General features: G+C 50.2%; 1 protein-coding gene across 5 annotated transcripts; it reads left to right on the top strand.

The window, feature by feature from the left end:
• The first annotated feature begins 1,117 nt into the window (after positions 1 to 1,117).
• pacs2 (phosphofurin acidic cluster sorting protein 2) lies at positions 1,118 to 24,056 on the top strand. 5 transcript variants are annotated; one of them, XM_055505454.1, is made up of 26 exons: positions 1,118 to 1,532; positions 14,565 to 14,652; positions 14,757 to 14,846; positions 15,427 to 15,552; positions 15,998 to 16,160; positions 16,297 to 16,370; positions 16,447 to 16,527; positions 16,878 to 16,937; positions 17,018 to 17,172; positions 17,354 to 17,444; positions 17,563 to 17,634; positions 17,804 to 17,928; positions 18,036 to 18,168; positions 18,255 to 18,359; positions 18,439 to 18,545; positions 18,632 to 18,786; positions 18,883 to 18,993; positions 19,067 to 19,175; positions 19,533 to 19,565; positions 20,322 to 20,366; positions 21,041 to 21,083; positions 21,170 to 21,212; positions 21,302 to 21,437; positions 21,541 to 21,761; positions 21,889 to 22,002; positions 22,128 to 24,056. In XM_055505454.1, the coding sequence occupies exons 1-26, from the start codon at positions 1,414 to 1,416 to the stop codon at positions 22,244 to 22,246; spliced, it is 2,718 nt and encodes a 905-aa protein (XP_055361429.1). In that variant the 5' UTR covers positions 1,118 to 1,413; the 3' UTR covers positions 22,247 to 24,056. The 5 variants fall into 5 exon arrangements, with proteins under 5 accessions (XP_055361429.1, XP_055361431.1, XP_055361430.1 ...); XM_055505456.1 differs by having other exon boundaries at positions 17,807 to 17,928; XM_055505455.1 differs by having other exon boundaries at positions 16,881 to 16,937.
• The last annotated feature ends 396 nt before the right edge of the window (positions 24,057 to 24,452 follow it).

The following is a 24,452-nucleotide window of genomic DNA, read 5'->3' on the forward strand; positions in this document are numbered from 1 at the left end:
CAAATTTAGGATAAATGACTTGATTAGTTAACACATTTACTATAAGCTTGAATAATCAAGAACACAGACCGTTGGAAAACCACATGGTGGCAGTGTGTGATTATACACAGGAGCTGAGACAGATAAAATACTATAATAGACAAAAATTTGTTGCAAACATAAATGACAAAAGAATTTAAAAAAATTACACAAATGTATTATTCATTGTAAATGAGAAGGTCCCATTGAGCAGACGGCCTGCTGTCAAATGCAACATAAGTGATGTCATCATGAGTTATTGGTCCTTTTTGCCAACGAGAGAGAAAGTAGGCGCTCAGACTAAATGTGTGGGGACTGACCGTGACCGTGAAGGGTCCGCGGACCCGCCCTGAGCTGCAGCGTCTGCAGCTGCAGCGGAGTCTGCAGACAGCGGTGACGTCCAGTGACGTCTGTCCTGTGAGAACTATGAGGGATGCTTGATGCCACAGACACGGCGTCAGCTGAAGCAAACTAAAGGCTCTGCCGTTCACCTGTCATCACACCAAAAGAGGGGCCTCTGTGAGGCTGAAGAGGATGGAGATGCCTGAAATTACGAAGAAAAAAAATAAAAAATTATTGTATCTCATGTAAAGAGGCCAATGAGAGATGTTCATACGGCAGCAAAAAGAATTCACAGGAAGTTCCACAAATTCAAAAGGTTCTTGTTCAATAGAATTGACTGTCATTTATATCTACTGGTAAAAAATTGGAGCATTAAAGGCTACGACTAAAACATACTATTTGTGGCACTTGTGTGTTATGTTTTTTATAGATGAAAGACTTCTGGGATCACTTTGATTAAGGCCAGTCCTTTATATCTTTACAAACTTAGAGATAGGTATAGGAAATGTAATGTTGCACCTTGGTTTAGAGTGAAATATGTGTCCCGCAGATCATATTCACAGTACACGAGTTGGCTTGTTTTAAGAGACGCCTGCATATAATATCGGATGTGAAATTATAAGTAAAATAAAAAAGTAGAGCATTTGAAGCAGCATAAGAATAACAAACAAGTATAGTATTATCATATAACACAATGCCCCCCTCGTTTTTTCCCAGCCGCTGTGTGGCACTAATCGCCCTCCATACGCGGGGAGCAGCGTGGTAGGCACAACAAGCCCAGCGCTCGGTCGCTCGGTTCAGTCCTGCGCTGCTCCCACTGCGGCTCCTGCCTGGCACCGACGCACCCGGCTCGACCGGGACGCGGCGGTGAGCTCGTCCCTCCGCCGTTCACATCGCACCAACGTGAGCGTGTGACGGCTCCTCCTCGCGGACGCGCACACGGGTCGGCACGCGCGCGGCTCCGGAGAGAGTCGCACCGGTCCGCTGCGAACAGACCACCCCCCCCCACACTCCCCAGCGCGGAGCCGGACGGTCCCGCCCGCAGCCCGGACCATGGCGGAGAGGAGCGGCCGGTTGAGTTTCCCCGGCAGCGGGGCTCTCAACAGGCCGGTGCCCATGAACCTGTTCGCGACGTGGGAGATAGACGGATCCTCGCCGAACTGCATCCCGAGGTCAGTCGCCCGCCGCACGCGCGCGCACGCGCGCTCGTCGCCCGTTTGAACTTTAACGCCGCCGCAGCCCGCCGCTTGTCCGGCCGCTGCTGCCACGGAAGCTGCGGCGAGCTGTGTCACGGTGCCAGGCGGATGCCCGTGAACGCAGGCCCCGCGGCGGGTGACGCGCATCCACTCACCTGCCATGTTGCGGTTTCCGCGTAGCGGCGAGAAAAACAAAAAGCGTCAGGAATCAAATGCGCGCACGTGCGACGGCATTTTCAGCCAGTTTGGCGCATCCGCAGAGCTCAGCGTCAGCACCAACCGCTTAGCTGTAATTATGTGGAAATGAATTCCTGACACCTGCAGCTAGCGGCCTGCACACCTCTAGGAACTGCCAAAATGTTTAACTTTCAGCGTGTGTGTGTGTGTGTGTGTGTGTTTTGGTGCTGGGAGCCAGATCAGTGATGTCAGGAGCAGGATGAGAATCAAGGGCAGAGGAGCAGATGTTTAAAACGGTCAGAGGAGTGGATCTGGGGAGTTCTGGGTGCATCACGCATCCCGATGAAATCCACCAAAACCAGATTTGGGCCTCGTGTGATGTCGGTACAGTCGCGTGCACGTTTGTCACGCTTCGGCCTCGGTGCAGCAGTCACAGGATGTAGAGGTGCGTGTTCCCCGTCCGGCCGTGATGAAGGACCCCTGCTGTGATGCCGGGCGGCACCGTGGGGACCGCGGCTTCCTGCCGATGGTCATGTGACAGCAGCGGAGGCATGAGAGGGTGAGGGAGGGTGATTCTGGACATGTGATGATATCAGGGTGAAACCTAATATACAGCATGAACACACAGAAATAAGCTTCCTGCCGCGGGGCCTTGGTCAGCGGCCGCCCGCCTGTGGAGAAGCTGTAATTAATATGAGAGCATGGGAGGGAGCAGTGGATTTCTTTTATTCTCTCAAACCAATGACTACTTCTTCTTATCCTCTTAAGTTAATACCGTCAGTGGGTATTATGTTGCTTGGCCCTGAAATAAGACAAATTCATTTCCAGGAATAGCTGGAAACGAGACGATAAAGAGGCTCCTGTATCATAAAGGTGCCCGGGGCGGGTCCCCGGTGACCTCTGTGTCAGGATCGGGCCTCGAGTTCTGCCCGGCGGAGCTGCCAGTCAGGCTCCTGCGGCTCTGCCTGACCGCCGTCCGTCAGCGGTTCTGTCGGATCAGCCGCTCATCCGGTGGCTTCACGTCGCTGTAGCTGTCTAGCTCCTGACTTCAGGTTATCTCCTCTGTACAGGCGTGCAGCCTTCACACGCATCGGGACAAGTGAGGACTAACCACAGGTGAGGGACGGGCCTGAACCCAAAGGGGGCGCCTGAATAACAGTCTCTCACACTTCTTGTGCTCCATTACTCTGAATGAGCACCACTGTCTTGTCCGGACCTCCGCGTGTCGGTTCTGGAGGCCCTCGGGCCCGTTCTCCTTCCTCCTAAGGGGCCGCGGGCACAGGGCTGCGTTTCATCCCGACGTCCTTGAAGTAGGCATCAGTTGCTCCAGCGCGTGGGCCCCGAGACAGAGCCCGGATTGAACGGGGCCCTCGAGTGGCAGCTGTGCCCAGTAGGCTGTCGCATTTGGACCCGGTGGAGGCGAGAGTGCTGAGATGTCGCTTTGAGCGGCAGCGGAGACACTCGCCCTTTTGTGGCCCGGCCGTCTGGGACGCTCACACTGCAGGAATTTAGAGTGGGACGAACGAGGGGCGGCTAAAGCCTCCCATTGTTTGGTGCTGCTTGTTGTTCTTGTGCTCCTGAACTCAGCACCAATGTTTGCCGTCCACGGACGCACCGGCTGTTAGAACTGCATCTTTTTGAGCCAGTGGTGAAAGTCACGCTGCATTCGTGAACCAGCACAGAGTCTGATCAGTCCAGATCAAACCTAGAGAAGCAGAGATGGTTCGGGTCCAGCATGATTCACGTTGTGTGTGTGTCTCTGAACGTTAAGTCGGGAGGGTTCATGTGAGACATCCCGCTCCTCCATTGTGCTGATGCAGCTTGTCCTGGAGGACAGATGGGGCAGAACAGTAACACTCACACACACACACACACACACACACACACACACACACACACACACACACACACACACACACACACACACACACACACACACACACACACACTGTCCTCATGCCTCAGTGCCCAGCGTTACGCCTGACTGCCTTCGCCTTGTGTGGACTATTATTTCCTCAAAGGCAATATTTGACTTCGAGGAACCCGTGTTGATTATATTTGTCGAACGCCCTGAAACACTAAAAGGCTTGTTTACGCCGAGTGACGGTGACTCCGATTAAAAGTCGCGGCTCACTGCCGCCAGATGAGTGTCACAGAGCTGACATTGCATGCATCAGTTGGAGTCGTCCAATGACGTTTCACTTTCAGTACCACCACACCTGCTCCTCGGGGGAAAATGTCAGGTCTGACGCGGCGCTCGTCCAACCTTGGCCGTCTGTAAATGTTTAGTCGCCGCGTCCTCCTCAGCCGCTCTTCCAGTCTAAACACATGTCAGACGCACGCACCTCGGTGAGAATGGCTTACTCATGTACAGGGGGGGGGTCAAGTGTCATTCGTCAGCTTCACCTGTATCTTAAAGCTTATTCTGATGCCGTGAGGAGGGTGAAAATCCATTTACATGTGTCTTCAGTTGCTCATTGAATTATAAGTTAATAATTGATGTTTCCCCAAGCACAAACATAGAATAAGTTGAGCTTTGTGGTCATTTTCAGCTTTTTTATGAATGTTTGGAGCTTGTGAAAACATTTTTGGAGGCGTTATTAGCCTGGAATTACTGTCTTTTTGGGTGATTCAAAACCTTTGAGTCATTTCTTCTATTTCATCAATCTTTTCTTCTTCTTTCTATCTGTTTTGTATTTTTCAGTCAGATTTTAATTTTTCATCTCTTTGCTATCATTTTGAGACAATACATATTTTTAGTCTTGACAGTTGAATGTTTTAATGCATTTTTTCATTTCAGAATCTCAAGTATGGTGTTTTTTTAATATCTCCGTTTGACAAAAAAAAAGGTCTTTCTGTCTTTAGTACAAAACCAGAGATGCAGAGGAACAATCCCAAATTGCAAAGCAATTATAACCTGATCATCTTAAATGTCATCAGTCATTACTTTCACCACTGTACTATTCCCCTTGCATAACTGCAGATAATGGCCTGTGCTGTTATGATAATGTCCACCTCATCTCTGATTTAAATCCACAAATCTCATTTCCATCTCTGCTGGTGCGTCATCGTGTAAAAGTGTTCTTTGTGTGGTTGTTGGCTGCAGAGGTGACCCCGTTTCCAAATGTAGCTCAAATCATCGAAATAGCTCTGTGATGACTCGGGGCGTCTTGGGGCCTGTTTACTTAGTCCCGTCCAGCGTCTTTTACGGGTAGTGCCGAAAATAAGGTTAATGGGCTGAGGAGGCAGAGAGAGATGTGTGATAGAGTCGTGGCAGATGTAGAGATTATGTGGAGGCAGCTCATGAACAGTTGAGGCTTAGTTCAGTTGAAAGGGAACAGTTTCCTCCTTTCTTCTGTGACTCTTAAGGCTGCTGGTTGTTAAACTGGGCTGTTTATAGGTGAGCTTCGTTTTATTTATTTAATTATGGGTGACGAACATGACAAATAGGTCCTTCACTCTCTTTCAGTGCCAAAATGAATGTCAAGCAGATGGAAGGAAACATAATAAATCTGATTGATTGATGACTTGGCGATTTTATGAATCAGCATCAACTGGACTTATTTCATTCATCGTTACTTTTCCGATTCGCTCCTTTCCTCTCGTATTGATGCAGGCTGCTGTTTATTCATGCGGACATATTGCCGGGATGTCTGCACTTCTGATTTGTGTGTCCAAACTGTCACTTCCAGGGAAATCCTTGTAATGCATTAGTCACTGGTTGCCATGGCAGCCGTGTTTGTGTTTCGTTACTCTCTGGCAGAGCTAACAGCGAAAGCGTCCGGTAAATGGAGGGTTTGGTCGCTGAGTATGAATTTTCTGCAGACTCCGACAAGGTGGGCGCACGCCTGTTAAATGAAAATGGTGCTTTCCTCTCTGAATAAACATTTTTGAAGCCCCTGTTCCTTCCAGATGGATCCCGCGGCCACGGTTGCAGGCCTTTTCGCTTGCAGCGGGGAGTCAGTAAAGATGGAGCTGCTGAGGTTGCTGAGGCTTAAAGAACTTTTTTTTTTTCCTGAATTCGTAGCACTGAAGAGAAATGTAGGTCAGGATCCTTTTAGAGAACGTGCAGGCTGGGAGGAGAGCTTTAGAAGCTTTAACATATTGTTGTAATTAGTAGAGCTGCTGTGCCACGTCTGGCATCTTGCTCCTGGGTGGCTGAGTCATATGACCGTGTCCGTGCTTCCAGCAGCCTCCCGCCTGGCGGATCGGCCGGACAGACGGAACCGGCAGAAATCCCGAAGCTTGGCATCGGCAAATAGAACCTTTCATATCTGCCCTTGGACGCGAGTAGAAATGAGCAGGCTTTACAAGCCGTAAACGTGACCTCTTTTGGCCTCACAGATGCTCGGCCAGCTGCAGCAGGGAGGCAGATTAGCCCGGACCTCCAAATGCTGTAGAGCGGCAGAAATAAAAGACATTCACAGTTTTTGACACAACCTGTTTTGACACAACCTGTAGAAACTAACATAGTTCAGTTCGTAGTAGACGTCTAGGCCTCATGTCGACGACAGTGTGCTCTCACGTGACTCTGCAGCTCGTTTGCAGAGTGCTGTTACTCAGACACTCGTTGCACATGGCAGCGTTTAGCCCGATGACGTGAACGCTGAGACCCAGCAGCTGATTGCAGAGTGAGGGGAGCGCCTGTGCTGCACGCCTCTGCAGACAAAGCTCTCATTTGTATTCCCATTCCTGCCAAGGCCCCCCGGGGCTCTCGGAGGGCCCGGTTCACTTTTTTGTTCTTCACTGGATTAGGTTCTTGGCTCTTTAGCTGCGAGGCATGAAGCGATACGTTGGCCCTGGATGCTTCTCTGCCCTCCTTCGCTCTGCGTCAGCTGGTTTAACCACAGACGCTCGGCCAACTCATAAACCCCACTTACATTTCCAATCTCTCCAATAAATACACAGGCGTGAGGATGCACGTCTCCCTGGAGAGCAAATCCGCGGTTTGTTTTTTGGGGTCAGTGTTACTCTGAGCTGATGCCGTATTTCTAATGGATTGCATTCATTATGAATTCAAATTTAAAAAATAGTTTAGTGAGCATTGCTCTGCCTCCACTATCATCACGGCCAAATGAATCTGGCACGGGACACGAGTGGAGAGATTTGAATATTAAGCTCGTTCCGCGTGGAGAGCTCTCCAGTATTCAGCAGCCTGTTACAGGCGCGTGTGGAGAGCCTCTGTCTTCAGGAAGCTTTCCAAATAGCTCGGCTGCCTGTGAAATACAGGAGCGTCTAATCAGCAGACGGATATATTTGGATAACGTGGACTGAAAAAGCTGGAGCGACCTCTTTCTAATTTTATTGCTGGCCAATCTGGTGTATTACGGTCTATTAATAATGAAACAACCATACACTCATATTTAACATGAAACCTTTTTATATGTCAGGAATATCTCAGTCATACTGGTCTCAGGGAACAGGCAGAGATGTTCTCACCCATAAACACAAACAGGCTGAACTCCAGTTTACACAGGTCACTGCTATTGATCACTGTATTTTTCCCCACAGGGATCAGGTTAAAGTCTGCCTTTGTTGTTGACTTTTGTTGACTAGGTGGAAAACTGGCTTGTGTGTTGTATTCATTTTATGTCTCATAATGTCATGATTTGAGAGAAATGACTGGTTTGAAACTAGTTTTGAATCTTGATAAAACTCTGATTTTGCTGTTTGACGTAATACATTCTTCAAAGTGTGATTGTGAAGTTTCACTGATCAAAGCATCACACACGTCTTGGAAGGAAGGTTCAAGCCACCCCATCCTTCTTTAGTTCCCTTTGATGCTGGTGTTGTCGGTGCCATGGCAACACCGCAGTGACACCGAGGACGCGTCCGTGGTGCACGGGGCTAATTAGGAGGCCACACTGAAGCGATGGGCAGAAGCCAAAAAGAAAGACAAAAGGAAGAAGGGCCGGCAGCGCTTTGTCTCCGAGACTGAACCACAGACGGGCCTCTGTGGCCTAATGGCTCTGTCTATTAATAAAAGATAAGCATTCAATTATTGAGCTGTCAACGTGGCGTTAGGGACGACCCAGAGCGGGAGGAAGGAGGAGGAGGAGGAGGAGGAGGTGGTTCAGGAGGGACCGTTCATGGTCTCTGGACGTATTTAGGAGAACAGGAGCAAACCTGGTCTGCAGGCAGCTCCCTCTCTAACATGCTGCCGTTCCCTATAACATCAAACATCATTGTGCGTCTGTGTGTCGAACACGGTCTTGTTGTGTTTCTGTTGTTTTGTCTTTGTACTTGCGGGTTTCCTTTTGAAGCTTCTGATTTCTTTTTTTATGCTTATTATGATCCTGCTGTGCAAATTAAAAATGCTAATTCGCTCACTCTATCTCACCTACACACACACACACACACACACACACACACACGTTTCCATTCAGTTTCTATTTTCACCCGCTGAACATGTTACACTGTTAATTTCAGCAGCCTCGCAGCTCGTTTTCTCTGTTCGCCACCGTCGTAGAATCCCAGACTCCTCCTCCCTCTGAGCTTTGCAGCCGTGGGTTCTGACTAATGGCTTTCCTGTGTTCCAGCCCGTGTTTCCCCCCGTCACTTCCTGTCACCGTAAAAGCTTGCTGTCGTGGAAGGTGTGAAGAGGCTGAAGCCGAGCTGCAGCCGTGTCCCGCTGGCCTTCGCAGCTTAATGATCTACTGACACAGATTCACTGAGCAAATATGGGCCTGATTTATAGGCGAGAAGCAGGCGCTGATCAGGACGGAGTTTCGACTTTGCCTTCGGTCGTCTCTTTATTATTCACGAGCAGCAGAGAGAGGAGCTTTATGGATGAACCTCAGTGACTTCAAAGACTGGATGAATGTGTATGAGCGTATGAATCCATGCTTTGGCTTCAGCCTGTTTCACTTTGGGAAACTGTAAAGCCTAAAAGTAATCCACACAGGGCCCAGGCTAGATGTCCTCCCCTGCTTTCAGCTTTTATCCTACGAGAAGCCACCGGGCCAGACCTCACAATCTTCTAACTCTAGAGGTCTGAGTTTGTGGATCCAACCTTTATTTTAGATGTAACTGTGTGTGAGGGTCACTCACAGACGTCTCCACTCGTTGGGCAGGTTGGAGTCTATTTCAGGCTCGTCCCACATCTTAGTTCTGAGTAGCATTCGGGCTTGAAGGTCAAAGTTCATATGTCAATATTTCATGTTTTAAAGCTCCAACTTTAGATGCTTCACCTGGAAGTTGAGCAGTGTTTGTAAGAGTTTCGCCCACTGGCTCCTAAGTCACATTTCTGTTATCGGCAACGTCCGAATGTTTATCGCTCTCACAGCCTCAGATGGTTTCATTTAGAAACCTATCTCAGACCCAGGGAAGTCAGAGGATCTGGTGTTTCGCAACGAAAGGAAATAGCTGAGAACGGACCAGATGTGGTCCGGGGCTTCGGGGCCTCGGTGGTGAGCAGAAGGCGTCGGAGGCCTTTACGTGCGCTGTTTTCATTAGGATGCTGCAGAAGTGAGTCTGACGGCTTCCTGTTTGTGCACCGCTGCTGTGAGGAGCAGTAATTGGGGCTTGTAGGAACCGTGAGAGAGACGGTCTCCTGTCAAACCTGTTTTTTTGCTCCGTCTGAAATGAATTGCGGCACCGGCCCGGGTTCTGCAACCGCTGCCTCCTCCCTCTCTCTGTCTCCGTGCGCTCACTCTCGCTCATTATGCTGCTTCCACTTTCCTTCTTCTCAGCCCGGTTCTCGCTTGGCTGTTTTTCTCCTCCCTCCTGGATGATGGCGTGTTGGGGGATGTGCTGTGGGATCAGTGGGTCGGGGGTCAGTCTGGGCACTGATCCAGCCGCGGACCGCTCCTCACGCTCCTTCCCTGCCCCCCCCCGTCCCATGGTTTCCTGGCACCTCGCCCCATGAATTCACTCCAACAGAAGAAAATCAGCCCAGAGGAGGGAAGAAAAACAAGAAAAGTGCCTCATCATCACGCTGACACTTTCTGTAATCACTTTATAGCTTTTACAAATTCAGCGCTTGGCCTAACTCCTCTAAACACGACGAGATGCTGCTTCCAGGGCCACACTGTAGGAACGCATTTAAAAACAGCACAAGGGTGTTCGTCATTTGTAGCAGGGTCCTTGTGCAGTATCTTATCTCTATAATAATACCTTCAGGAATGTTGCACCATGCTGAGGTTTGATTTGCACAGAGGTCACGATGGAGTCGAGCTGTTGGAGCTGCTGCTCGGCAAGAATCAGACGGCTGCAGGAGGAGCTGCATCATGGAAGCACATGGAAATGTCAAACTGGGTTCTGTTTAAATTTACAGTAAACAGTGGATCAAACAGTTATGTCTAATGTGACAACTGCAGAGTTTTAGCATCTGTCAGCTCATTGTTTTGGGTTTGTTCCTCTGAGGGATTGTTTCCGCTCATTTTCTCTTTTATTTTCCTGCAGCTGCTCCTTTTGTCAGAAACCCCTCCGATCAGATTGTGCACGTGGCCATAGTCGAAGCATTAAAGCCTCCGCTGCAGAGCGTGCATGAAGCCGGTGGACGCAGCGGTTTCCCCCGAGCTTCAGCACAAAACGTGGCTTCTGTCACCGACACCGGCGCCGAGCGCGTGCTGACAGCCCGGCGGCCACCGACACCTTCACGTTTCCTTCCTGAGCGCGACCTTCAGGCGCGCCGGGCTGCACAACGGCGCCCTTCAGCGCAGCAGAGCCGGGCTCAAACAGCGCGGGGACCGGCCTCACGGAGCCGGGGGCCTTTAAACGGACGCGCTGTTGCGTCCCACCTCGTCTTGTTTACCAACAGCATGCGCGGCGTTGGACGCTGCACCCACGACCCCCGCGCACGTGTCGAGACGTGGGCGGAACCCGAGAATCATCCGCAACGCCGGCGTCTCCGGTTTCGGCCTGAGCCCGTCAGGCGGGACGCCGCGTCCCACCCTTCATGTCCAAGCGTGCAACCAGAGCCGCTCTCATCAGCGCGCGTGCGCACCCTGTTTGAACGCTCATGAAGCCTGTGATTCCTCCAGCCGGTGTGCAGATGAGCAAGGCAACAGGAAAAATGACTGATGGAGCGAGAGGCTGGCGTCATTCACAGCCGTGTAGCGAGCAGGTGATGAGCTGCAGGACGCGAGGCCGCGGGCGTTCAACCTCAGCAGGACGCTTGATTAAGCGCAGTGAATGTTTAATGCGGCCTGTGTTCAGATATCTGAGCCTGAGTTACTGACTTCTACGCGTGCATGTGCAGTTTATTCTGTTCCCATGAGAGCTGCAGTAAACGTTGGAATCAATGCTGGTGATGGTATGACAACAGAATATTACCTATTCAGCATAAATGCTATCACAGCTGTGCTCTGCATAAACTGAAGGACTTCCTTTGTGTGTGTACTCATTGACTAACAGGTGACTGGTGTGTTGTGTGACATTGCAGCCTTCTCTGCCAGCAGTTTCCTCTTCATCTTCACTTTCTGCAGCTGAGCCGTGGTTGCACTGCCTCTAAACACTAGTTCCCTTGTTTTTTTGTTTTTTTTTTGTTAGTGAGTCATGAAGTGTGAAGTGGTTTAAATCAGAATGAGAGGGGAAAAAGAGGGATTTGTCAGGCTGAAAGAAGGACGGACAGAGGTGCAGGGATGTGGTTTTTCCAGATGAGAATATAGGTCAGCGCTGTAACGTGCGAGATTCACACGCTCCACGGACAAGTCACGCTCACACTGTGCACAAGTTCAAACTAGTTCCCTTCATGCTAAAGTGTCTGAACAAGCATCTGCTTCCAGTTTGTTTACTGCAAAGCGTCTGACAGAAGAGGCGACCAGGGGAAACCGAAGGAGAGGAAATATGAACTACAAAGTAATAAATGTGCTCTCAGTCATGCCCCAGGAAAAAGCCAATCATTTTAAAAAGCCAAGTTTCTAAAATTAGTAAAAATAAGCTTTGCTGAAAGTGGGTAGAGCTGTTAACTCACAGCAAGGAGGGTGTGGGTTCGATTCCCGGGGCAGCCCGGGTCCCTCTCGGGTCTGGCTTCCTCCCATGGTCCAAAGACATGCAGTTAGGTTGATTGGCTACTTCTCATTGCTTGTAGGTAATAGGCTGACGACCTGTTCAGGGTGTAACTCGCCTCCAGCCCCCCCACGACCCGGTAGAAAATGGATGGATGGATGAAATCACCAGTTGAGACATGTCAGAACTTTGTGCAGCAAACAGTCAATGTAAAGAGCTGCCCAGAGCCCGGACGCACAGCTGTGGGGGCTTAATATTAGTTTGGACACTTCAAAGTCATGGAAGCTGCCAATTAACCTGCATTAGAGGAGGAAACAGCTCGTTGCCATAGCAACACCAGAGACCCACGCACAGTTCTAATGTGTGCCTGACTTTAATAGGAGCGTCGTGGCGTGTGATGGTGCGGTGGCCTCCACAGCGGGAACATTCGGGCTGTTTAACTGTTGATGCTCCACAGCAGCTGTTTAACTGTTGATGCTCATGTTTGCCCACCGGCTGTTGCTAAACATCCCCAAAACATTTAGAAGTCTGATCAGATTTGTGTCTTGCAGAAGAACGTGGAGCAGGAGAAAGCTGTGTCAGCTCCGCCAGACTGAGGCTCGTGCAGGAATGTTTGGGAGAGTGAGACGTGAAATGATTTTCCTCTTCTTCTTGCTGCACCCTGGGGTGTTGTCAAACAGCGCAGGGTTGGTCTGAATCCAATTTCAATCCCGCAGTTTCAGAAATTGGATTTTCCTTCGTAGATTGAAAGTCCCAGAGAGCCCGGCGCGTCCTATCTCTTATGATAAGAGCCAGTGCTTCATTTACCACAGAGCTGCACTTTCACCTCGTAGTTTGAGAGAAGCCTATAACTAAAACTGCTTGATCTGAGCTGTCACACTCAATCAGGACGAACTTTTCTGGTTTATCTTGTCTAGACTCAACTCAAAAGCTACCGAATGTCAGAATAGCTTGGATTCATGAGCAAACTTGACTTGAGTACAGAGCAGGAAGTGGGGGCGTGAAGGAGCGAAGCCAGAAGGTGAAAGGAAACCCTGCTCCCTCTCATGGAGACAGGTCAGAGCCGTGAAGGTCACGGAGGCCATCTCAACCCTCTGGGCTCATAAAACCAGTGCCTCCCCCTAATAAATGTGTGCCACACTCACCAAAAGGAGCCGAAGTGGATTTAAGTGAATTAGGAGCAGCAGATGGAAAGTACAGACTCCTGTTAAGTCACATGTGTGTGCGTGAACATGCAGCACGCCGTTCAGCGCCACCCCCCCCCCAACCTAAGCGTTCTCCACAGCCCTCGCTTCACACTCGCCCGCGTGTTGAGAAACGGCACTCGACGCCGCCGCCGCCGCAGCTGGAGGAACAAGCGTCAATCAGCGCGCAGCCTTTCCAGCGGCGCCGAGTCAGGTGTCGCATCATCGCGGACAATGGGTTACGGGTCTATTTATGTTTCCCCGGCAACGTGAGGAGCCGGCGTCTGCAGCAGCACCTGTCACCAAGTCTAATAGTGTCCTTACGCTGAGGCGTGGGCGATCAATTGGCGCATAACCACACACTAGCGCCGCTGTGAGTGGTTATGTGCTCGAAGTGATGCAGGATGAGGCAGGTGCATGAACAGCAGCAGACGCCAACTCCTTCAGTAAAGTTAAGAGTGAAGTTAAATTCAGCTTCAGTGACGGCATGAGCCACGTTAGTCACCAGCGATTTGTCACCGTTTGAGGTGTAATTGACTAAATTTTAGGTCACTCATTACTGAGAAATGGGTCAGAACTGATCCTCTTACAAACCAAGTGCTCGGCCGCCGCGGTTGTGATTCCACTGCTGCTGCTTTGGGCCGGTGCTGGTTCTGCCTACGCGGACCAGCGTCCCAGCACCTAGCATAGCTGGAATAGGTGGTTCTGTGGGCTCGGCACCGGCGGGGACGCGGCCGAATACAAAGCAGGGCCAAAATAACGCCGGGCATTGTCTGCGTGCGGGCTGCACACAATGCCGGCCTTCACTGCCTTGTGCCCTTTGTGCCTGGGGCTTCTTGGGTCGGGCCTCGGCTGAAGAAGAGGAGCCGTCATTCAGCCGCTGCAGCCGTCTTCAGGCCTGCCATTGTGGCCGCCGCTCCTCTCTCGGCCCCAGCGCTCCCCTGCGGCAGCATCGCGGCCGTTTCACACCTTGGTTTTATGCCCCAGGTTAAATAGAGTGATGTCACTCCAGCCACCAGCGCCCGTTGACTGGGTTTAGCTCTGGAGCAGGGTGATAAATGGGTCGGCCGTCAGACTCCTCCCGGTTCAGTCAAAGGAGCCAAAGAGCTTTTGTCTCGCGGGGAAGTGTCTCCAAAAAATCGTGACAGGCTTATTAAAGCAGCCCTGACAATGCAACACACACACACACACACACACACACACACACACACACACACACACATGCCACGGCACCCTCGATCCACGTGAAGCGGAAAACAGTTTGTTTTGTTCATTAGCGCCACATCATCACGGCAGTGGGAGCAGCAGTGTAATGTGAAGGTGGTGTAAACTTTGCTGATTAGGACCCAAACACACACCAGCGTGTTTAGCTACTCGCTTGATTGGCTCTAAATGTTTATGCAGTTTACAGTCGACGCCGCTCAAAACCAACAGCGTGGCCTGATTTCACAGATTCACCAGTTAATCATATTATATCTGTAATGCAGATGTTTTGCAGGTTCTTGCAGCCGAGCACAGTCCAAGGCTTTTGGCGAACTCACTCTCTCTCTCTCTCTCTCTCTCTCTCTCTCTCTCTCTCTCTCTCTCTCTCTCTCTCTCTCTCTCTCTCCTTCTCTCTCTCTCTCTCTCTCTCTCTCTCTCTCTCTCTCTCTCTCTCTCTCTCTCTCTCTCTCTCTCTCTCTCTCTCTCTCTGCAGGTTGTGCAGTCTGACGCTGAAGAAGCTGGTTGTGATGCGAGAACTGGACAAGGAGCTGATCTCTGTGGTCATAGCCGTTAAAATCCAGGTGTGTTGTCAGAGGCGACGCCGCAGCATCTCTTTCCACATCTCAGCTTCTGGCACTAAATTTAACACCCCCCCCCCCCATCACGCACACACACTTTTTTCCAGGGCTCCAAGAGGATTTTAAGGTCCCATGAGATAGTGCTGCCACCCAGTGGGTCCGTGGAGACGGATCTAGCGCTCACCTTCTCCCTGCAGGTACAACACAACTCACCAGGCAGCGATGAACAGGTTTTGAGTTTTTATTCACTGTTTATTTAGCTGAAGTGAAAACACAGCATGCATTCTGCGGTAACCTGTTGCCGTGGCAACCAATGAAACGATGGATAATTTGTGCAAATTCATTAAAGGTATAAAGGGATTTAATAAATTTTTTTAAATACGTTTTCAATTCTGCACATGAACATCACACAGTGAGCTCAGGACGTACGTTTTATTTTCTGGCAGTTCCTCCGAAAATCATATTGCGCGTCCGACGCAAAACCTTCACTGGGACCTCGAAGCCAACGCCTGAACACGTCCATGAAAGTGTCAAAAGCATCAGCTTTACCAGCATCATGGACGCTGGTTTTACAGCAGACGGCTGACATTGAATTGAATTAGATTGAGAGTGATTCTTAGAGCAGCTGGGCACCGAGATGTGAAAACACAATATTCTGATTTCTAAACTTGAATTTACTGTGAATATACAGACATTTCCTCATCTGTTGCCCATAAGATTTCTGAGTCAGTACTTTGTAACGTCTCCTCTGTTTTTATCTGTTTGCTCCACTTTCAGTACCCGCACTTCTTAAAACGAGAGGGAAACAAGCTGCAGATCATGCTCCAAAGGCGGAAGCGATACAAGAACCGAACTATCCTGGGCTACAAAACTCTGGCAGTGGGCTCCATCGACATGGCCGAGGTACAGTTATGTGATGTCGTTGGCCGCCTCAGACCTAATGAAGGGAAACACAAGCGGGTCGACTGTTTTTCCTTTGGTGTTTGACGCCTCAGAGCGACCAGGAGCAGACGTGGGCACCTGCTTTAACAGTGTCAGCGTCAGGAACAGGTCGTTTAAGACATTTAGAAGATCGTAGCATGTCAAGTTGACTCACACCACATCCTTGAAATCAGATTAGATGAATATTCTTCAATGGAAGTGATGCTGATACACTGAGGAGTTCCCATATGGCCGACAAAGCTCAGTGGAGCTTATTATTAATAGGTCATTTCTCAGCAGCTGGGACACGGCAGGGGGAGGGAGGCGCAAACACAAAGTGGAAGAAGTGGTGAAACTTACTGGGGTTGTGTTGTTCTTTCCGGTGATGAGGGGCCCTGGAGTGACCGTCTGCTGTCTCTCCCCTCAGGTGATGCAGCACCCGACGGAGGGAGGCCAGGTCCTTCCTCTCTGCAGCAACCAGAAGGACATGCTGGGGAAGGTGGCGGAGATCTGGATCTTCTCCCTGTCCAGTCAGCCCATCGACCACGAGGAGGCGGCGCTGCAGGACGGGCAGAAGATCAAATGCTCAGGTAAGAGCCCCGACGCTCCGGGGGCACAGGGTCCGCAGCCGCTCCGCGCGGGTAAAATAGAAAAAGAGTCGCATGAAAGATGCGTGAGGCGCCCCCCCCCCCACGTCTAACCGGCCGCCCCCGTCCTGTGCTGTAGACAACTACTCAGAGGAGGAGTACGAGAGCTTCTCCTCGGAGCAGGAGGCCAGCGACGACGCCGTGCAGGCGCAGGTGAGCGCTTTCTGCCGCCGGGCGGTCGCGGCGGCTTCCACATGTTCCACACGTGTCGCCCCGCCTTGTTTTTCAGGATCTGGAGGACGACGAGTACGACGTGAGGAAGCCCAAGAAGCAGCGGAGGTCCATTGTGAGGACTCCATCCATCACCAGAGTAACGTGACCTCGCTGATAGACACGGAGACATGATGCTGGTTGTGTATCTGCAGCGGACGCCTCCTTCAGTCCAGCTTGTCTGGGATTCGCTTGCAGATGCTCTAATGGCACCAATATACTATTATTCTGTTCACTTCAGATGAGCTGTTATTCTAGATCTCTAGAGGTGAACGCCTCGGAGAACACGCGAGGCACGACCTTACTTCGTTATTGACTCGCGTGAGCAAAATCAATGGCGGGCCGACGCTGCAAATGCATCTGCTGCCAGTAATGTGCCTGAGGTGGAGGCGCTGCTGCTGGGCGGTGCCGGGTTGCCGTGGTAACTTCCTCCATCATCCTGTATTTTAGCAGCAGAACTTCAAGCAGAGGGTGGTGGCCCTGCTGAAGCGCTTCAGAGTTTCAGACGAGGTGGGTCCCGCAGCGTCACCTCTTTTCCCCCCTGTCACCCGCACCAGCCGTGAGCGCCCGCTGTCCTCGTCCTGCTGCAGGTGCTGGACTCGGAGCAGGACCCCGCGGAGCCGCCCCCGGAGGTGGAGGAGGAGGATCTGGACCTGGACAGCGTGGAGTTCGAGAACCCCAGCGACAGCGGGCCCGAGCTGGACGACGACGACAGCGTCCTCAGCACCCCCAAACCCAAACTCAAGTGAGTGTGACGCACGTGCGCTGCTCCGGACAAGTCTTCTTCATATTCACAAAGCTGGGCTGAACGTTCCAAACAACAGCCCAGGCTCTGAGTCCGAGCATGCTGATGGATGATTTCTCCATCGCTGCTTGAGACCAGTTATTTCCCCCTGCTTGATTTAACCTGGGTCCGTGTCTTTCAGGCCATACTTCGAGGGTCTCTCTCTCTCCAGCTCTCAAACCGAGATCGGCAGCATCCACAGCAGCAGGAGCCACAGGGAGCCCCCCAGTCCGGTGAGACCAGAGTCCCAGAAGTCTGATTGAACTTTAACAGGGGGAGGGGGGCAGCGTGACAGGACTCCTGGGGCTCAGTCAAAGTGCGTTTCCTCCTCCTTCTCTCACTGTTCTTCAGATTGACCCAGATAGATCCAAGTGCAGTGGGGCCAAGTTTCCAGATGACAGCGCGTCTGATAACGTCACATTTGTGAGTATAAAGTCTTTATTTTTGCCTGAGACCACCGGCTGGTGCTCGTGTTACTATGTAGGTCAGTGTTGTGGAAAATCAGCCGCTTGTTTGTCTGAATATTAACTGTGGATTAATAAATCCTAACGAGGGTCGGTGCATGAACACATCTGGTACCCTTTAACTCAAGGAGCAGCCGGAGGCGGTGACTCCGACCACGGAGCTGGAGATGGACAACATGGACACGTTTTTAGAGCGGCTGCCGCCAAGTGGGAAAATGACCAAGACAGAATCCCTCATCATTTCATCCACCAGGTAGAAGTTCTGCTCTAAACGTCGTCCCCCTTGGTGCCGGGTGGTGACGTGCCCCTCGGCACCGCTCCCGTCCTCCATCTCTGCTGCTCTGCCCCGTTCCCTCGCAGGCAGGAGCCGAAGCTGGCCGGGAGGCGCGGCCGCAGCACGTCGCTGAAGGAGCGGCAGCCCAGCAGGCCGCAGAGCGAGCGGGCCAACAGCCTGGACAACGAGCGCTCGCTGGACACGCGCTGCCACCTGCAGGTAGGGGGGGGGAAGCGCACGGGCCCCCACGAAACCGAGGGATTTCGCTCGCTTTTCATTCACGTTTGGCCGTTTGACCCGCCAAGATCCCGCGGAAAACCGTGTATGACCAACTGAACCACATCCTGGTGTCTGATAACCACCTGCCAGACAGCATCCTCCTCATCAACACGTCCGACTGGCAGGGCCAGGTGGGAAACACCGACGCTACACACGTTACCATGATTGTTCGAGCACCTTCTGAGCGTTCCGTGTTCTCGCCCCTCGCAGTACCTCTCCGACCTGCTGCAGAACCAGCATCTGCCGGTGGTCTGCACCTGCACCACGGCCGACATTCAGGCCGCGTTCAACACCATCGTCTCCCGCATCCAGAGATTGTACGTGTTCCTTCTGGTTGTGCGCGTTGCTGCTTACGGCCCTCTTTGCACTCTGACCGCGTGCCTCTGGTCTGCTTTGGTTCAAGCTGCAACTGTAACTCCCAGACGCCCGTCCCCATCAAGATCGCGGTGGCCGGGGCGCAGCACTACCTCGGCGCTGTGCTGAGGCTCTTTGTGGATCACCTGTCCCATAAAACCCCGGACTGGCTCGGCTACCTGAGGTTCCTCATCATCCCCCTGGGTCAGTGTTCAATGTTACTAGTGCTGTGTTCTGGTTCATTTAGACTTGTAGTGATTATGAATCATCACGGTGCCTTATGTTCTCTCTTGTTTTTAGGTGCACATCCAGTCTCCAAATATCTCGGCACCATCGATCATCGATACAACAGCTTGTTCCAGGACTCTGCTTGGAGGGACCTGTTTCACAAGCCGGAGGCGCCTGTTGTTGGTAGGCTGCAACGTCTTCGTTTGAAGCGGGAAACTCTGGGAGAAGAAGATTCATTGTTTTTGTGTGTCTCCAGCCCAGGAGAGCCCAGATGTGGTGTCGAGGGTCACTCAGTACATGGTGGGAGCCAATGGGGCTCACCAGCTCCCGATCGCGGAGGCCATGCTCACCTACAAACAGAAGAGGTGCGAACGCTTCTCATGTGGAGCGTTGGCGTTTTTCTCCCAGAAGGGGATTGAATGTTTCAAGTTTCGTTTAGTTTGGCTCCACTCACACACAGGAAATGCATCTTTTATCAGTATTGGCTCGGTGTAACAACATGAAGGCTGTAGCAACGCTGGGTGACTTAGCCACGACTGGACACAACGTCCAGTGGACACTAACGTCTCAACCCTCTTCTGGGAAAAAAAGAAAATACAAATGGGGGCTAATGTTGTGGGGTTTGTGTTGTCTTGTAAACATCACTGTCCTTCCATCACGGCATTTGTGTGAATAACATAATAATGTTTTATCTTTTTGTTGTATGTTTTCTTTCTTTGAAGGAAAAAGAGCTTTCATTTTGATTTTGCAGTAAGGTATTGTGGCCTCACGTCCTGTAGCCTGGTGATTCATGCACTTTCTCTCTGTCCATGGAGCCTGTCACTTCAGCGGCTGTCTGGAGACCAGCTCCAACTTTCGAACGTAGCCATTCACTAAATCCCCGTCCGCGCGTCTTTCCAATCGGGCCGATCGAGCCTCGTAGCTCCAGACGGCGCCTGCGCTGAAGAAGTGGCAGGAACCCACGTGGGCTCTGTCCTCCTGCTCCTCTGTGTTTGTCCTCATTCTGGTCCTGCTTCTGTCCCTCCATGTCTGCCTTTATGTCTGTCTGTCTCGCGTGAACAGCTGCACAATTCAAGTGCAGTTTTCACTTTCTTGTCCGATCTCAACAGCGGCAGGTTCAGCGTAGTAATGTTCGGTTTAAATGTGTATTATTGTAAAGCTGTGGGCAGTACAGTCGGTGACTTATCTCCATGCGTTGGAAGAAGTTACGAGTTAGAATTCCTTCTATTACATACTATACAGTAAAAAGCCCAGTAGCATGTTAGCGTGATTTGAGAGGGGCATGTGTCATGGGCAGAGGTCAAAGGTCCATTTACATAGATCTGACACGCATGTGCATCTTGTCACTTATTGCATCGCGCGTTTAGTCCAGTTGGTGGGTCGTACGGCCCTGACGGACTCCAGGCTCCTGCACCGGTACAGCAGGGATGTGATGCGCCGGCAAAACCAGGCGTGACCCCCTGTACTGTAGACTGTCTTCTCTCTCTCTCTCTCTCTCCCCTCCTCTGTAGTCTCTCTGTTTCCTCCCTGGGGGGGCGATGGCAGGTTTCTTCAAGGCAAGAGCAACAACCTTTCATGTCCTCCAACGCCGTGACATAGGAACCATACGTACGACTCCGTAGAACTCCATTTAGGCTATTTTTCTGGCCGCTGCCGGTAAAATAGCTCAGACTGTGGGCGGCTTGTAAGTGTTCAGCCGCTCTGCACCACATCACGTAGTGCATGGAGCCGCAGAGGTTTTGGCAACAGTAGGTTGGTGCTCTTCCTTCTCATGCCCTTCCTTATGCTCCAGTAGTGTAGTTGCTCCCCTGGTGGACTTGCAGCCTCCTTGTGTTGCTCTGGAAGGACCGGATTGGCTTTGGTGAAGGCCGTGATCGGGTCCAGACCTTGCATGTGTCCTCTGGGCTTCTCCAGCCGCAATGACGGGCCTGCAGTCGGGAAGCGAATGGGCTCTAGTGCAGCATGCTCTGTTGATTCCGATTGGCTGAGGAGAAATGTGCATATTTGGAAATTTCCAGAAGTGAACCACTGGAAATCATGATCACTAATTACTAGAGATGTCACTAATTGTAGATACAATTTCTTCAAATTGTAATCCTCCATCATGTCGATAATAGGATAGTGGTGGCAATAGCTGCATGCATAAATTAATTAAATTTGTACAAGCACTTTTAATTTTGCTTCTTACCTCCTGTTCATGCCTCTTTTGGCCTCCGCTGCCTCCAAACAGCCCCGATGAGGACTCCTGTCAGAAATTCATCCCTTTCATCGGGGTAAGCGTCTCCTGCGTAGTTTACTTGGCCTCGCTGCAGCCGCTGTGCGTCCGAGGGCTGAGTTTTTTTGCCCTTCCATGTTTCAGATGGTGAAAGTTGGCATCGTGGAGCAGACGTCTGCCGTGTCAGGTAAGTTCAACGTTTAAACGCTCTGTTTTATTCCGTTCTACCTCTACGCTGTTGGTGTTGTGATCATTTACTGAACACGCCTCCTACAGGAGACTCTGATGACGCGGCGCCGCTCGGCTCCTCGCTTCTCTCCTCCACCCCTCCGCAAGTGTCACCTGCTCTCAAAGAGGCATCTCCCACGCCACCCTCCTCTCCCTCCATCAACACCAGCTTCTGTGCTTACAGGTACGATGAGGCTCCTCATGAAGAGAATCTCATGAGAAATAGATCTTTTTAAGGTGCCCTTAGGTATTCCCACAGTATTCACTTCTCTACTCGTGTTGTGTAGCTCTGGTGGCCAGGCGGAGCTGATGGGGCTTCAGGTGGACTACTGGGTGGCTCCTTCAGAGAGGAAGAAGGATGTGGAGAAGCGGGACTCCTCCTCCAAAAACACTCTGAAGTGCAATTTCCGCTCGCTGCAGGTCAGCCGGCTGCCACTAGGGGGCGCCGAGCCGAGTCCCCAACCCACCATGTCCATGACTGTGGTCACCAAGGAGAAAAATAAGAAGGGTGAGCCATGCACATATCGCCGCATTCCACAACTTCCAGTGTGGAAGGTTCAAACGGCAAACATCAGAGAGGTTGTGAGTGATCTCATTGCCTCAGCTTGTGTGTCTGTGCTGTGCTCTCCTGCCAGTCATGTTCCTGCCCAAGAAGAGCAAAGACAAGGAGGTTGAGTCAAAGAGCCAAGTGATCGAGGGCATCAGCCGGCTCATCTGCACTGCCAAGCACCAGCAGACCATGCTGCGAGGTAAATCCCTCCTCAGATCAGCGTGATCGTCGTCCTCAGAGTCGACTGCGATCACGGCCTGCACATTGAAATCGCTTCGTGTCCTACGATTAACTCCGCTGTGTCCCGCGTCTCGTCCTCTGCAGTGCTGATCGACGGCGTCGAGTGGAACGACGTGAAGTTTTTCCAGCTGGCGGCACAGTGGTCCTCGCACGTTAAACACTTCCCCATCGGGATCTTTGGACACACAAAAGGCCCTTACTAGCAGCACTTAAGAGACTGAGTCACTGAGGGCAGCAGCTTTTAACGTCCCACTTCTTCTAGTCTGCTGTCTTAATTTAAGCTCCTGCTTTCCACTGTTACATTTGTGTCATTATTTAATCGTTTGCTTTTTTTTAATTGTATATTTATGTGTCTAGAGGCAGGGCTACCGGGGCAATATTTCTTTACTCTGCTTTTTAAAGACAAATCCTGCTGATGTTTTAGATACTTAGAAACCCCGATCAGATATGAATTTGAAAGAATTCGCTTGGTTTATTCAGTGAGGTTGGTTTTAAGGACCATCCTCCATAATTAATGAAAAACACAAGAGCAGCTGCCTTTTAATGAAGTTGAAGAGGTGACACTTTTTTTATTTTCTAATGATGAAAGAGACTGACAAAGATATAAATGACCCCTGACCTTTGTACTTTGCACTCAATTAGAGATCTTACGTTTAATAGACTAAATACTGTGTGAATGCAATTCTGAATAATCCCCTGGCACTGTTTGAAGATTACACGCTGCTCTTAGTTGTGGTTCTCACTCTGTGTAAACCTCTGCTACCTTCACCTGCTGGCGAACTGAGGAAGAGTCCTGCTCTAAAGTCAGACCTGCAACAGCACAGCGTGACCTGTATTTCATGCATGAAGGTACTGTAGGCGAGAGTGACGTAATAATGCAAACCTTTATTCGACACTTTCAACCAGCATCTCTGAGAGTTACATAATCCAGCCACAGTCCAACGGGCCGCTGGCTGCGAGAGTCTCGAGCACAAGTGCACAAACAAGTTCGCTTACTGAACTATTCCCTTAGATTTGTGCAGTCAAAGTGTTCTAATAGTTTTTCTTTCACCTAGACAGAACTCTTCCTCCAGCCCCACACTCCTCTAACACACTCCACATCTTCTGCCTAGAAGCAGATGTTACCTCTGCCAAAGGAAACGCTCGTCGGCTGCAGCTCACTCATTACCTGTGTGGTGTTCTAGAAGACTTCATAATGTAGAAGTGAATGTATTGAAAGTACCTTAATGTAAAGCACTTTTAAATGTTTATAGAGGTTTTAGCGTGTTGGACTCGCCCCCCTTCTCCCCTCCGCAGACCTGCAGGTACGACGGCACACGACGGACGCCGTCTGTCTATCTGAGCGCGTCAACAGCACAAGCAGTGGCGACGTTGCATACGGTCGATATGCAAAACGAACCAAGCATCTGTATCATCTTAGTGCTGTTCAATGTCACTTCAAGCTCAGCGTGGTGGTCCATGAAACCGTGTAGGCTTTAGTTTGATTCTGTACGTTAGGCTAGAACGTGTACGTGATCTTAACATTTCAGAAATGTTACATCAGTAGTTTGCTCAAACTTCATTTAAATGTTTTTAAGCAGAACACTGAAGTATGTTGCTTATAACGTTTGTTTCAGTAGCAGTTTCAGAATAACCTTTGCCGTTTTCTTAATAAGTGCCTAAATTGCTTAATTTTGACAAATCAATATAAATATGAATAAATAAATGCTCCTGGCTAACATGGTGCTGATTCTGGTCTGACAACAGAAAAATATGTGCATTGATCCATTTTTTAAAATAAAAACATACAAAGTCAAGGCTGTTTATCAGGAAGGAAACGATATCCGAGGTTTGAACTAATTAAAAACCACTACAGCTCATTCATGTTCAGTATATATTTGTTTCTCTGTGCAAACGATGTTCTGGTTTTTCATGTTGTGTCAGAGAGGGCTTGTTAAAACTGGAAGATCCCCCTAAAGACGACCACTGTAATCCCAAAGACTGGGAGTAATAAAACTAAAACATGCTCTTCTTCCCATGTGTGAAATCTTCTTCCGGTTTAAGAATTTAGTGAAATACTTGTTTAAGATGTGAAAGCTGAAAAACGTGAGTTTAATTCTGTTCACACTTCAGTCCCAAAATCAATGTGGTGCAAGTAAATAACATACTGACTACACAGAATCTACTGCTAAATTACAGTACAAATCAAATTCTTTACCTTAGTTGAGATATGTGCTTGTAACGTGTCTTGTGATTTCTACAGTATTAATTGTAATTTGTGTACAAATTTGTCAGATTTCACAACAAATTCAACTTCATCCAATCTTATAATTGAAGAAGTAAAGAAGTGGTTGCATAACATCTGTTTTACAGCTAGTAGGGTCTTCATCCTAACGCTGATAAAAGTACACACAATACTTATTACTTAAT

This window comes from Betta splendens, chromosome 22, assembly GCF_900634795.4.
Source record: "Betta splendens chromosome 22, fBetSpl5.4, whole genome shotgun sequence".
NCBI classification, from domain to species: Eukaryota; Metazoa; Chordata; class Actinopteri; order Anabantiformes; family Osphronemidae; genus Betta; species Betta splendens.